At 32.6% G+C, this 15,907-nt stretch overlaps 1 protein-coding gene across 1 annotated transcript in view; it reads left to right on the top strand.

Moving 5' to 3' along the window:
- Window positions 1-1,758: 1,758 nt before the first annotated feature.
- LOC143225730 (2-oxoadipate dehydrogenase complex component E1) overlaps window positions 1,759-15,907 on the top strand; it is a 69,097-nt gene continuing 54,948 nt past the window's right edge. Inside the window, 5 exon segments of the mRNA XM_076455652.1 lie at window positions 1,759-1,859; window positions 4,767-4,998; window positions 5,748-5,868; window positions 9,644-9,818; window positions 10,612-10,722. Of these exon segments, the coding sequence (XP_076311767.1) occupies window positions 4,809-4,998; window positions 5,748-5,868; window positions 9,644-9,818; window positions 10,612-10,722 (597 nt within the window). The 5' untranslated portion in view covers window positions 1,759-1,859; window positions 4,767-4,808.

The following is a 15,907-nucleotide window of genomic DNA, read 5'->3' as shown; positions in this document are numbered from 1 at the left end:
GTGTTTAATGTTGCATTTGAAGTAATAAGGTTTGTTTGTTTGTTTGTTTTGGAATTTCGCACAAAGCTACTCGAGGGCTATCTGTGCTAGCCGTCCCTAATTTTGCAGTGTAAGACTAGAGGGAAGGCAGCTAGTCATCACCACCCACCGCCAACTCTTGGGCTACTCTTTTACCAACGAATAGTGGGATTGACCGTCACATTATACGCCCCCACGGCTGGGAGGGCGAGTATGTTTAGCGCGACGCGGGCGCGAACCCGCGACCTTCGGATTACGAGTCGCACGCCTTACGCGCTTGGCCATGCCAGGCCAAGTAATAAGGTATAAACGATCTGTTATATGATTTTGAAGATGATGGTAAATTTGCTGTTTCATTAAAAGCAACTATAATTGTTAACCAAGCAAGTGCAAACACTGTATTCGTGTTATATAAAACTTATTGACTTATATGTTACATTAAGTCCAGTTACATTATTTTCACGAATTTGTTATTGAGGGAAAGTTAAAACTACTCTGTAATAGATATGTTGTTGAAGCTCCTGTTATTTAGTGGACCCACCTCATATCGAGAAAGAAAATAAGTTTGGTTTAAGTGTATCATACTAAGTAAGTGCACTTAGGCTCTGGAACCAAAAGGAATTTTTTTGTGTTTTTATTGTGTTATTAGTTACATTCGTTTGTTCTGTTGAACTAATAATTTTGCTGTTGTTTTAATTTCTTTGACTTTCAAGAATGGTGTCTCTGTGGACCACTGGTAAGTTTACGGATCAGGAACATTAAATTTCAATGTTAGATTCCACAAGGTAGACATAATGCCTGTTTGTTTGCTTTTGAATTTCGCGCAAAGCTACTCGAGGCCTATCTGCTCTAGCCGTTCCTAATTTGGCAGACTAGAAGGAAGGCAGCTAGTCATCACTACCCACCGCCAGCTTTTGGGCTACTCTTTTACCAACGAATAGTGGGATTGACCGTCATATTATAACGCCCCCACGGCTGAAAGGGCGAGCATGTTTGGCGCGACGGGGATGCGAACCCGCGACCCTCAGATTACGAGTCGCACGTCTAAACCCACCTGGCCATGCCGGGCTATATAGACATAATGCAGATAACTCTTTGTGTAGATATGCACCAAGAAACTTTTAAAGAAGGAAAATGAACGAACTCTGGGACTTTTGTAGGGATTCGATATTTGCTCCTCTTAACTTAACTGATAAAATTATCCTGCAATTAGGCAGAATTTACCACAGTTGTTTAATTTTTCTTATATAAATTAATTAAATTGCTGTTTTCATTTTATATCAATAATGAGAAAAATAAATAGCACGTATGGAAATAGGAGCCCACAAATCTTTGTGGGACCAGCCCGCTAAAGGTTAATTTAGTGCTGTTTATCACACGCAGGTAAAGTAACTTATCATCAGCAATTAAGCGAATATTTCGTGAAGTCAGAAATTGTTACAGTTGGTTAGTTGTTAAGCGCAAAACTACTAAATGAGCTATATGTCATAACTCTACCAACTTATCATTGTACCACTTGGTGTGGGAGGAGGGGGGTGAATGCAGCAGAAAATAATGGGACAAATATCTCGGAAAGCGTTTAAAATTTTACTTATGAAGTTTAAATTTTATGACCTACACCCACCTTATATAAATTTAAGTTTGCTTCGTACGGAATACAGGTTTATACTACTTCCAATATATCATTCAAGTTCATTTTTAAGAATTCTCCGTTTATTTGAAAATTAAAAGTAAATTTGGTTTTATCCAAACATTGCAGTTGTCGCACTGATTTCATTGCAGTATTCATGTACCACTAGATCGCGCTACATTAGACCCAATACAGCTTAAATTTGGAGACGGTAAGTGGGAAAAGTGTTCAACATATGTTTGTCTAAGTGTATGTGATGTTGTTGGATTATAATTTTGAAGACCGTGCAATGAGTGTTTTATACTTATTGTGCAGAGTTATTGAACAACGACAATAATTTTTTTTCTGAATTCTTTCATTTATTATAACATTATATAGTATCAAACAAATTTTAACATGCACGAACAACAATAAATTATTTGCTTTTTTAATGGACTTGTACTTAAACCTAGTATTCGTATTCCGACACTTAGAAGAGTAAATATTTGAACCACGGTTTATATGGGCTTTAACTTTTAAATGTATTTTACCACACCATATGTTGACCTAAATTAATTTAGGTATGTAAGTAATTTTTGGAAATCAACAAGCAGATCAACTGTTGTATGATTTTATAAATGCAATCTTTAAACGACTATTGAAATTGCAGAAAATCATATATTTTATTTTCTTCAACTTCAAGGACAGTGAAATAGAAAAAAAAATATCCTTTTTACAATTTCCATATGGTATACTTATTTGTTGGTCTACCCTCGTTAATAGCGCGAAATATAATTTATAAATATATAACATATTTACCAATTTAATAATGTATAAAATACAAATTGAGATAAGTATGTTTAATATATTGTTGTTTCAAACTTCGTTATCATATATTTGTATATACATTATATTAGTATATGATAGATGCTTAAATTATTGATTCAGGCTTCCGAGTGCCATGTGATTCATCATGTTTTTTACGTTAAATCTGAAAACACGTATACGACTGCACGTGTCTATAAAGTTAAACAGGTGCAAATAGCTCGCCCGATGATAAAATACGTCACAGCACAATATTAAACGTGTGATATAAATTATGATAACCCAAATGAGTGATCTTCCATGTATTATAATTAGTCGTCATTTACCATGGTTTTAACTTGCACATTGAGCCAAGTTAGTATAAACTGAATAGAACTTTAATACAGCTAAGACTAGCCAAGAATTTAATCTCATTCTTATTGACATAAATAAGTACACTGAAGTCTAGACTCTTTCCAATATTTAATTAAGAAGTAAAAATAATTGAAAAAAAAGATGAATTAGTGATGTAATGTATGAAAAGGGAAGAAGTAATCTAATTTACCTAAGCTGTAATTTGGGTGCACCAATGGTGTTACTGAAATGTAGTTTGTAACTATAAGATAACAGCAAGTATGCAACCTAGACTTAATCCCAGGACTTGGATATTTGGCACTTGTATTTTTGTAAAAACAGGTCTGTTAATGTTATACAATACTATGTATTAGATGTACTTCCTAATTGTCCCCAAAAGTGTCTTGTTTCAAAAGCAAATAAAACCAAATTTTAATTTCTTGCTTTTGAACTTGATATGATGCAGTGTGTTGTAGTTCACAGGGTACATAATTATTTTCATAATTTGTGGCATGTATGTGTTTTACAGACATTTTAACAGTACAAATTGCATTGTTTAGTGAATAATTTATGACATCTTCTTAGTGTATACTGAATGATTGTCAGACTACACACTACATTATATTGTGGTGCAAGTGGTTGAAACAGGTGGTACCTCCAGGCAGCCCTTGGCCCCATTTTTGTGAAAATACAATTTAAGGACAACAGTAGATTTATTAGTCCATCTAGTCTGTCTCATTCACTGAAGAAGTTCAAGGAAAAAGTCATAATGTTTGTTCAGTCTTTAAGATGTAAAATTAAAAAGTAACTTAATTTTCATATTTAAGGAGTGTTTAACCATTAGTGGAGATATTACATAGTGTTGTTTACATTTACTTGGCATACGTATTGTTATTAAAATTATTTGGTGTGGTTTATGTACATGCTTAACCTGTTTAAAACAATAGTGTATGTTTTGGTAAACTATTAAAAATATAGATTTATTCACTGTTTCCTTTTGAAGTACAACATAAAAGGTTTGAGTGAAAGTAGAAAGCTACAAGTATCACTTGGTAATGTTTATAGTCTAGTTCAAATTGGTGTTGATTTGCAATTTTCTAAATCTACTACAACCATGCATCATTTTCTTAGTTACTTGCAAAATAACTTGTGTACAATAAAATAAGTTATTTCAAAAAAACAATTTTGTTCTAACAGCCAAACATGCCTATCTACAGTGTTGGGAAAGTTTAAGTTAATCTATCAATTTAAATTATTTCATGGAGTATAAAAAGGTTAATAAAAAGCCAAAGCTCTGAGCTACTTATACCACCAACTGTAAAAATGGATTGCTAAACATTTTAGTGATGCTAAGAGTCACTCAGCAATAACTTATGGTAAATCTGTTTAGTTTTTAAGTTAAGTCACATTTTTAAATGTGAATGATAGTGCAATTAATTCCTAACAATTTGATGTAGAATATGCTGCTTGAGAAATAAAATTTGTAATTAACATTATTCTTGCCTGTTCTTCTTTCATTCTAAAAGTGAATGTTGAGCCTTGCAGCTTTTCAAATGGGAGACTATGATGCTGAGAAAGACACCACAATTTGCATTATATGTATATATATAATGAATGAGCAGTGCAGTGAATTTGGTAGAAATAATGTTTAATTAACTTAGAGCTTTAATATTCCAGTTCTTTCCCCTTTGTTGTTTTTTTTTCCCACTGATAATGTATAGCTAAGATGTTGAAGTTTAAAAATCTCTTGAAGCTCAAACAAAATACATTGGAATTTTGAAAACTAAAGAAAATGTGGTCATCAAGTGACACTTGATAATGCAAAATGTAGCTATTCATTTATTATATTCAAATTTTAAAATATAGAAATGAATGGATTTTGTAGATCAAATTTCAATTAACGTACTGTATTTATAGTCAAATTAAATCAGTTGTCATTTGGCACTAAAATTCCACTACATTGACTTTTTTTTTTTTTCAGGAATGACTGTTACCTTTTTCTTTTCACTCAAATGCATTAAAAATGATTTATCAGCATAGACAGATAATCAAAACATTTTCTTCACTACACTTTGGCCAACCTTCTAATAATGTTTTTAGGAAACAAAAACAGTCTTTTGTTCCAGCAACTACCAAATATATATCCAGAAATTACCATTCAAAGAAAGGTGTATATGGTTATAGACCTTTTCCTAAAGAAGAGTGCTTTAAAGGTAAGAGATTTGTTACCCTCTTATTTTGTGTAAAAAATAATTAATTTTATGTATACACTAGTGTCTATACCTGTTTAGTTTATGGAGAAGACAAAGGGGCCCCTTGGGTTAACACAAGTTAGTCAGATTTGAATGCCATCACCCATCCACATGTCACTTCTGGTAATGGTGAGGGTTTAAGTATATTCTATGTTCAGCAGTTTGCCAGTCATAAGTGGACAGACACACTTTTACCAAATAATGGTTCAGATAAATGTGTGTACATATAAACATTACATACATTTTTTCTTAAAGGTTTCATCAATTACAGACGTATATTTCTCACTGTTAAGAGTGTTTTTCAAATTTGCTCTGAGTGTTATTGTTGCAATGTGAATTGTTTCTATTCTCTGGGGTACACCAGTGAATTGAATAATAACATTTTTTATGTTAAATAATGTTGAAAATGTTTATTTTGAATAACATAAATGAATATATGGATAAGTATTTTAGGTTATAAACATAGTCAGTCAACAAGAAAAGAGATACACTATATTATTAATTGAATTTCCTTGTCAATATTGTGGTCAATCAGAGTCAAAAGACTTACATAATGTGTTACCTTTGATTTATTATTTTCTCGTGTATTGTTTTTCATGCTGTTTTAAATAGTGATGCTTAACATACAAGTTTCTTTTACTTATAAAAATTATAAACTCTTTATTATTTCAGTTTGTGACTAAAAGCTTATGTCATTATCATTTTCTCAGTGTCACAGGAAGCTGTTGATAATAGAATGAAAGAGAGTAACTTGTATCGATTGATAACTGCATACAGAGAACATGGACACAAAGTTGCTTTTACTGATCCACTTGCAACTGTTCAAACTGAGTAAGCTGTTATTTTTATAACTACTTAGATAATTTTATAGTGTTTATAAAGTTAAGGACTACAATTTTTTTTTAAATAAAAGGTATTCCATCCATATCATTACATTGAAATAGTTGGACATCGTAAGTAAAGTTTTATTTCAAGCATTTCTGAATCTAAAGGTTTGTCTCTTCCAAAATATCTAAAAAATACTTTTTACGAAAAACAAGAACTCTTTAATTATTCATTTATTGTTAAATGTTTTTCATTAATAAACCTTGCTTAACGTATTAACAGAAACACCTTTTATTTTATATAGTTTTAAACATTTAATATAAAAGTAATGATTTGTAATAATAAAATTGTAATCTCAGAGCTCCAAAATAACTTTCAGAAAATAGCCTGTCATTTGAATGACCAGACAATTTATATTCCTTAGAAAATTTAATGAAATATGAAGAAGTGTAAGTGTGATTTAATGAATATTTTATTGAAGAACAGACTACAAATTATATATCATTAGATCCAGGGTATTAAAAAAACCTTTATCAAATTATGCACATGTGGCTCCTGGAGACAGAAATAGCAAGTATACAAAGCATGTCCCTATGATATGTGGGGGGTGACATAATGGAAAGTGAACACTGAACAAACTATAAAATTTACTTTTTGTTAATGAAGTTTCTCAAATATTATATAGATTTAAAGTCTCCATAAGAATGTTTATATGTTATTGTCAACCCCATCTGCATGAAATTGACAATAAAATGAGTATGTAATGATCCTTTATTTACTGATTTACATTCACATTTAATTGTTCTTTGTTATTAGTGTACATCAAAATTGTAAGATGAAAAGAAATATTTTATTTACTTCAAAATCATTTTGCACTCAGACTAGTCATCCTGACTCATTAAATTCACAGACAAGTCATCAGTAGTAAAAAGTTCATTAAAAATTTGATTTTTTATATACAGTATACTTGTTATGCGTAATAAATTTCATGAAGATTCACTTAGTGAATTTTGAATTATAGTAAGCATTACTATGTAAAACTTGACAGAAAAGAGATTAGTGTATAAAGCACAAACTGTGCACATTGGATTATGAGCATAACTTAATAAAGTATAGGAAAAAAATACCTCAAAGCCAGCTCTTATCATTCAAATATATAATCAAACTTTTTTAAACTCCTACACACCTGAAGACAAACTGTTAGAAAAATAGTTATTTTAACTGAAAGTCATCTTTCTCTGCCAAAATATGAAAAAAAAATGATTCATCAATGCTATCTATTCCCTCAACAATCTTGAACATTTCAACCAGATTCCCTCTAACCTTTATTTTTAAGAGAAGACAAATTCAAAGGTATTAACTTGTTCTCATATGATAATATGGTGCTCCAAGGTATCCTTGTAACTTTCCTATTAACCTTATCTAACAATCCAGTATTGATTTTGAGGTTAAAAGCTCAAAACTGAATATAACACTCCAAATATGGCCTCACTAATGACTTGTACAATGATAGTATTACCTATTTATGTTTGTACTCAGTATTTTTGTAGATGTAACTTGAAATCCAATTTGCTTGACCATTATTAATAGGGCATTGCCTGAATGACTTATGACTGGTTGACCAGAAAACCATGATCTTTTCCTTTCATGAGAATGTTTATTCCCATCAAGAGTATACTAACAATTTAAACTGTGATAACTTGCATTTATTATAATTTAAAGCCATTTGCCTTTTATTCATCCAATTTAATTGCCTAATCTACAACTCTACTTCCATCTACATAACCAGTAACCTCAGAATGTCAAAATATTTTCCTCTAGTGAAATCATAATGACTATTTAATAAAATTTTAAACTTTTGTAAAAGACTTTGGAAAATATCATTTATCAAAATTTCAAAAACTTTTCCCATTAATGATGTGAGACTTATAGGTCTATAATTACCAGGACAGTTTTTATCTCCTTCCATGAAAAAAAAAAAAAAGAGTAACATTAGCCAGTGTACAGTCTTCTAGCAATTACTACTGTTCAAAAACTTACATTAAATACTAACAAGTGACTTGCATACACAGTCTTTAATTTCTTTCAAAACACTTGGGTAGATATTATGTAGCCCACGTACTTTATCATTCTTGAAGCTTTCCAATTTATTTTTAACAAGCTCAACATTAATGTGATCATTTTGTTCAATTTGATTTCCATCCAACACTAGTTTAGATTTAGAATTATTCCTTAAAGTTTCATTAGTAAAAACTGTAGAAAAAGTATAATTTAATGATCCAGCCATCCCATAATCATCATATATTAGCCTTCTGGTGTTATACTTCAAAGGCTTTACTTATATCTTTACATTTTGCTAACCCTTAATGTATTTAAAGAAATCCTTACTATTTAGTTTTAAGTTCTCAGTCAAACTTTTTTCATGGTTTCTTTTATTTCCCAATTTCCCAGATCTTTTGATCTTCTATATATATAGTCTCCCATACCTCCAATCACTGAAAGGAATTTTAAAAGAATAATATTTTTCTTTATATCCTCATACCTGGTTTTTACTTGTAGCCACCCTTTTTTGTCAATAAGGTACATACCTATCTTGAATATTTAAGAATTTATTTCCACTTTTATTAAATATTTCTACTAATTCCAGTTGCCCAATTCACAGCACATAATTCTTGTCTCATCTCCTCAAAATTTGCCTTTTATCACTTATCTTCATATGTAATAAAACATAATAGAACAAGGATCACTTGTGCTCAGATTTTCCTAATTAATTGTTGAAGAAGACCATCCTGAACAGTTTTTAAAAACTTCTCTTCCTTATGATTTGACTTCAACATTTGATACTTTATATCCCTGTAACTAAAATTTCCCTTTATTATTAAAGATATATCTATTCTTATTAAATAACCTCTAACCCTGTATTTGAGAGAAATTACTTTGATCATAAATATCTACATTTAACCAGGTTTTAGTTATTCCCAATTTCTCAAAATCTTCTTTTCTGACCTGTGCTCTAAGGCCATCCATTTTATTTCGTATACTTTTAGCATTACAATAATAAGAGTTTATTCTACTGTTAAAACAACCTTCATATTTTGTTCCCATACTATACCCCTCTCCACATTTTATTTTTTCTTCATTATTCTGGCCATCTCTACTATTTAATCCCAGTTTAAAATTGCTCCCTTACATTTGACCTACTCTAGTCTAAACATTCTATTTCCAAAACTTTTTTTCTTTTCTCATAGAACTGTCTCATAAGTCCAACCAGTAAACCTACTCTTCCTTACATATCATCTTAAACCTAGAATTCAGCCATAATGATTTCTAATTTCATCCCTACAGTTAAGTTTTGGCAGTGTCCCTGACAGAATTAAGTTATTATGAATCTTTTCTTTGAATGACTTGCACTTAACATTTAGCTCTTCTGAACTACTATTCCTTACATTATTAGCCCCTGTGTACAATGTAAAATGGGCATTAAAGGTTAAAACAAGGCATTGATACCTAAGAAAAGAAGAAGGCTGATTTTTGGATGGTGTTTGAATGGATTAAATGAGCCTGATTTCCATATGTTATCAGATGTGTGGGTACACATGGATACTTTATATTGGTGTGTCTTGCAAGTAGATAAAATGCTATTCGAGTTGGAGTTTATATGATGGAAACCATCTCTGTATTTTTTTTATTGAACTAGATTAATTTTTAAAATATGGAATATATTTTGATTATTCTGAGAGAAAAAAAATTACAAATCTTATAAATTCTTTATTCTTCTCAGTCCCATGCCAGAGCTGGACCCCTCCAGATATGGGCTATCAAACAGTGATGATAGTATAATACAGTTAGATGGGTTGGTTGGTGTGGAGAAGTCAAAAGAGTCAGTACAGGAACTTTTAAAATTCCTTAGGAAAGCTTACTGTGGGCCAATATCAGTTGAATTTCAACACATGTCAGTAAGTCTTATTTCATTGACATTATAAGTTTGCTTGAAAATAACAGATAAGTAAGTATATGAATAACTTGTGTTTATCAATATTATATTGTTTTGGTGATCCTTATTATGATCAAGTTTTAAAATTTCATTTTTTGCTCATCTCAAGCATAGCAAGTTAATCATAATTTAATATGCAGTGGTGTTGTTAGTTGTTTCGTCTAAACAAAGACTAGTGAAATGTCAAACATTTTAAAATTATAGTCTCAGCAAATGGTGAATGGCAGTTAAAAAAAAGAAGCCCTCTTAATTCCAAATTATGAAACCACATAAATAATTTGTTAACAACAACATTATTTTCAAACTATGATCATCATGCCTGAGATGAGCAAAAAATGGAAACATTTAAACCTTTTTCAAACAATTAGACAACAGCATTATACAATATCTGTTACATGTCTTTCATACAATACCAGGGCTCATCAGGCCAGCTGAGATATGGCAGACATAGTAGTGGTCAATATGTTGTTTGTATTATCACACTGCATGAACAACAGATGTTTTAATATGAAGTAGATTAAATTGAAGTGTAATTTTTTTTTATCAGTTTTACTTAAGTCACTACAGATCATAATTAGGGTAAGGAATTTTTAACACACATTATTATTTACTTTAACATTTAGCATTTTATTTTTAATCAATTTGCTCATTTGAAGAAGAATTGGTGAACCAGCAAGGAGATAAAAACATAATGTAAGTAAAGATAATGAATAAAACCTTTTTTTTTCTAATGTGAGTTTGATGAATCCTTATAGACTGAAGAAGAGAAAGAATGGTTTATACAGAAATTTGAAAGCATGCAGGAGAAGTGGTATTTAACACCTGATAAGAAGAGAACTTTAGGAAAAGAGCTTTTGAAATCTCAAGTGAGTGACAAATTTTTTATTCTGTGTGATTTTAAATCTAAATCCACTCAGTTTTTTTTTTAGCTGAGTAAAGGTTTAGAAAGCAAAAATACTAGAGTTGAGGTAATAGTTTTCAGTTGTAAATAGTGTAAGCTGTAAAAAGTGACTAACAAAGGTTGTAGCACTGAGCTTTAAATGCTTTACCACAGAGCAGTGATGTATCCACTGCAGATTACAGTGAATACATTCATGCCCTTGAGATCTAGAATAAATAAATATAGGCCATTTTGTGGTGACTGGTTCTCTCCGTATTACTAATGCAGTACACTCATTATTCATGACAGTGATGTAACCTAGTGACAACAACTGCATGGTGAAAAAAAGCAATGAAATCCAATAATTAGTAATTTTGTGGTAATTTGACTATATTTATAAAATATTTTAAAAAGGGGAACACCACCCCATTGGAAAATGCTGGATATGCCCCTGTATGGTATGATTTTAAACAAGCATTACATTTCCTTGAAATTTTATTTTGAAAGTCTCTTACAGGAAGTGCAATTTACTGATAGTATGGCTTTATTTTATATTTTTCCAAATTAAAAAAAAAGACCAAAGAGTGTTATTTAAAGTGTGATTTTAATTGCTTTTGTTTAAAATTATATCTTTAAACTACTTCTTGGTGGGAATAAAGTTTATTCAAAACCATATTATACTACATAACTAATTCCAGTATGGTAATTACTTCTTCTTACATAAACAGCTATTCTCATTCAATGCTACCCTTTTTATACAAAACTATCACCCATCTGGAATTGATTAATTCTAATGTCTTTTGCATACCAGTTATCATGCAACAACCCTCCACCAATAAAAGTGCAACACACACTCTTGATGCACATGACTTTATTCAATTCTGTCAAAGTACTACATCACATTTGGCAATATTCATGTTGAGAGGTGTGTTGAGTTGGTATTTTGCATTCAGATTTCTGACTGTCAGTAGTTTAATTTTTGAAGTGGAATTTCTTCATTCCTTTTTTTTTTATCTTTGCATTGTTAGAAAATTTTACATTTAACATAATTTCCCAGTCTTTCTTTTCTTTCACTCTTTAATTTTTATACATCAAACACTTTTGTTTGGTTCGTAATTCAACAATGAATTTTAAATTTAATTTTGCCACTTTGGATATCATATCTCCTACCAGCACTATCTCACAAGCAGCAGGTATAGGAGGTCTCTCATTGGATTTATCTGCAATTATCCACTATAAGATTGATCATTATATGAGTCAACCTTCTTCTCCTGAACTTACCTCACTTCCTCCTGAATAAGCTGAGCCTGTTTGTGCTGATGAGAATGTTGATAACTTTTTCATCACCAGATTTTGCTACGTCTACCCATGCCCCACCTGTGTAATCAGCTAGGACTAATACAGAAATATTAGGCATGATTTCTCAGGTGATATGATGTTTGTCAGTTTTCCCATATTTTCTTCTTTGTTGCATGATACCTCTTCATCTTAGTATTCCCCTTGAATTTATGTAGATGAGCAGCCTTGGGGTGAAAACCCCAGGATCATTCAGCTGATCTACTTGGGCTAGGGTCAATGGAGTACCGGTGTTGGACATTCTGTTTGCTGGTGTTCAGGTATAGTGCTCACAAAACCCTGGCATTGCTGTAGTGTCCTTGTATAGCATTGTAATGCATACTCTCATAGGGGGGTATGGTGGGTGGGGTCAGTGGGCACAAAATATTCTTTCTTTATTATGGATCTCCAAACTCAAAAATAAAATAATAAAAAAGTAGACCACAAGTAAATAACCATATCTTGAAGATTCTGAATAGCAATCTTCAACTTTTTCAATAGTACAACACCTGTACTTCATTTCCTGATATTGCATTCTTTATCAGACAAATCATTAGGGCAGATGACCCCCTTTTCTTTCTTTTTTTTATTCAGAAGAGACTGGATGGCACTCCTAGGTCGGTCAAAAACTTTATTCTGAGGGCACCTTGGTGGAAACATCCACTCCAAAACAGAGTGAACTCCTCTTGCATTTGAAGGCCATTGGGGATATATCCATCGAGGTTACTCCCCATTCCCCATGCTACTTTGAATTCATTACAAGGAGTTATTGTTGAGTAGATTTGAATAATATCTCTGAGTCAGAGATCCTCACTGGTTTCAACTCACAAAGATGGAATTAGGATGTTGACCAGTGTCCTAATTTTCATGTTTACATCACTACACCCACCTGCCACCATCAAGACAGGTTATCTTAATTGCAAGGCACGACCATACATTCCAAATCCTCTCAGATGTTTCCAGTGTCAGCAGTTTTGTCACTTGAACACATCATGTCATGGTTCTTTGACATGTGCTCATTGTGGTAGTAAGGACCACAATGTTGTTGAGTGTGAAACAGACCCTCATTGTGTCAGTTGCAATGGCTCTCACACCTTTCTTTTGTTTTTGCCATAGGTTGGTGAAGGGAAAAGAGGTACAGTGTTTGAAAATGGTTCTTACCCCAAGGCTTGAAAGTTACAGTCCACCATTCCACTACTACAATGGGAGTGCAGACAGATCTCTTTGTGTCTCCAACAGAGTCGTTTTCAAACCACATTGAAGAGTCTTTTGCCCTCTGGAGTTAAGAGAGTTGATGAGCCAACATCAACACTTATCCCTATCACCATTCTTTACATTGGCTTTCCTGATCCACTTCCTTTGGTCCTAGCTTCTGGCATTTACTTGGCTCCAAGCTCAAGATTTTTGTTCATCAGTCTGGCAGTACATCAGTCAGACCTGATGGTATTCACTACATGATGCTGTACCATCTCTCTCCTGCATTTCTTGCTATTTTTCTGGTTGTTTTTAACTGGATCTAGCAGAGATTGCTTTTCCTGATGCTTGGCATCATGCTATTGCCCTCCCTTTTTCGAGACCTAGGAAGGATCTCAAGATATCTTCAAACTACTGTCCAGTTGCTTTGATGAGCTGCTTCTGTAAGGTTTGAGAGAGGATGGTTAATGCTTATTGTTTGGTTCCTCAATTCAAATAATCTCCTCTCACTCACTCAGTGTGGGTTCCAATAATAGCACTTCACCATGGATTAGCTGGTTTGACTTAAAATGTCAATCAGGGAAGCCTTTCTCAAGTGATAACATTTTGTTTTTGTATTTTGTTTTACCTTGAGAAAGCTTATAATGGTACTTTGAGGTATAATATCTTGTGAGACCTCCACTCATATGGGTTGTGTGGCCATTTGTCCATTTTTATTAAATATTTTTAATGGACTGGTGATTGCCAATCCAATTGGGTTTGACACTTTCTTTCCTACAGGAACTTGGAGTCCCTCAGAGCTATGTCTTAAGTGTCACACTTTTTATTATAAATATTAATGTCATCAGTGGACAACTCCCCCATACAGTTGCAAACAGTCAGTATGTAAAAGACTTCCGCATCTCATGTCAGTCGTTGAGCATAAGGTTTATTGGACAGTATGTACAGACTGCCCTCAGTCGTTTACTAAAGTGAACCACAGCAAACTGTTTTACCTTTTCTCACTCTAAAACCATTTGCATGCACTTTTGCCACTAATTGAGTACTTACCCCAATTCTGAATAAGGTGTACTTCCCGTGTTCTCTGAAACAGAGTTCTTTGGGCTTATCTGTGACCGTAAGCTGACCTTTATACCACACATCAAGCAGTTATGTGTCAAGTGTACAAGGGAAATGAACATCCTTTGTGCCCTCTCTTTCAACTTTTGGGGAGTGGATCAATGTTCTATGCTAAACATCTACTGTGCCCTCGTACGATCAAAACTTGACTATGAGTCTCTGGTCTATGGCTTTCCCAGGATCTTTGCCTTGAAGATGTTGGACCCTGTTCACCATCAGATCCTTCGGCTCTAAACAGGATCTCTCCACATTTTTCCAGTCTGGAGTTTGTACATTGAGTCTCATAAAACTTCCTCTGCATTTTTGCCATTAGTAACTGTCTTTACTGCATGCTTCAAAACTTCAATCCTTAGCACAGCATCCCACATGGGGTTAAGCTTTCCTTCCTCAGTGAGCCATGCTTTTTCAGAATAGATGTTCTGCCATTGTCCCTTTGGCTTTCATATCCAGGCACAGTTGACTGAATTAGGTTGACGTTGCTGACTTCGCTGATCAGCCCATCCTACCATGGCTTATTATCATCCCCAGATGCAACTTTTTTTTGAGTCATCTGAAGAAGGCAGATACTCCCGATTGGAAGTACCATTTTCTATTTGCCAAACATCTTTTGAACCATCCTTCTATTCCCATTTATACAGATGTTTCAAAATTAAGTGAACTTCAACTACAAAGATCTCCTTTTGGGGAATGTCCTTTGGACACTTTAGTAGGAGTTTCTTTCTTTTCCTCACACTGGTCCCTTTACTATTTGAAGTGTGTTTCTAGCTGTTTGTGGTAGTGGAGGTAATGTACCATATTGAAAATTATAATGTTCCTATTCTGAAAAACCTATTTCCACTCTTTCTCTTTCTTGAAAACTGGTGCTTCCATTTTCTGCCAACACTTGAAATGATAGTTTAGTAGAATTGAATAGAGGGAGTCACATGCATCAAGTGAATGTGTTGCCAATAAGAGGTTTGGTGCATGATGATTTGCATGCGAGATCCATTAGAATTTCAGAATCTTTTCAGAATAAAACTTGTGATTTTTAGTGTGACATTGGTGAAATTAAGTTTTCCTAGGACAAGTAATTAGGAAATAGGGGAAGGACAGTTTCCTTATAATCGTCCTGTGTTTTCAAATTACTTTATTATTTTTGTATATTTAAACTTTGGGCCCAAAGCTTGATGGTAAAAATAGTTTTAATATGATGTAAATCTGTTTTATGTGGTTTAACTTATTTTCCACTTTTCAAAGATGAACTTCAGTAATTATATTCATTAATGTTTGTTAAGAAGTTTAATTTTTTCAATCTTATTTCTTATGATTTTCATATTCTTTCTTTTTTGTTTATCAAATGTTACCTTGTAATGTGGAAGTTGTATAAACTGTGGAAATTTGCCACTTTGTTGAAAGTCATCTTTTCTGTTTAACCAACATTTTTAGAAAACCTTATTATAATGGCAGTTAATTTAGTACAAAGTTATTATATATCAATTATTAGAACTAATTAGATTTGGTTTTGTTTTCTTGCTGTTAGCAGA

Source organism: Tachypleus tridentatus, chromosome 9, assembly GCF_004210375.1.
Source record: "Tachypleus tridentatus isolate NWPU-2018 chromosome 9, ASM421037v1, whole genome shotgun sequence".
Lineage (NCBI taxonomy): Eukaryota > Metazoa > Arthropoda > Merostomata > Xiphosura > Limulidae > Tachypleus > Tachypleus tridentatus.
The sequence above is the reverse complement of the archived record's forward strand: the minus strand, read 5'-3'. Positions and strand labels throughout refer to the sequence as shown.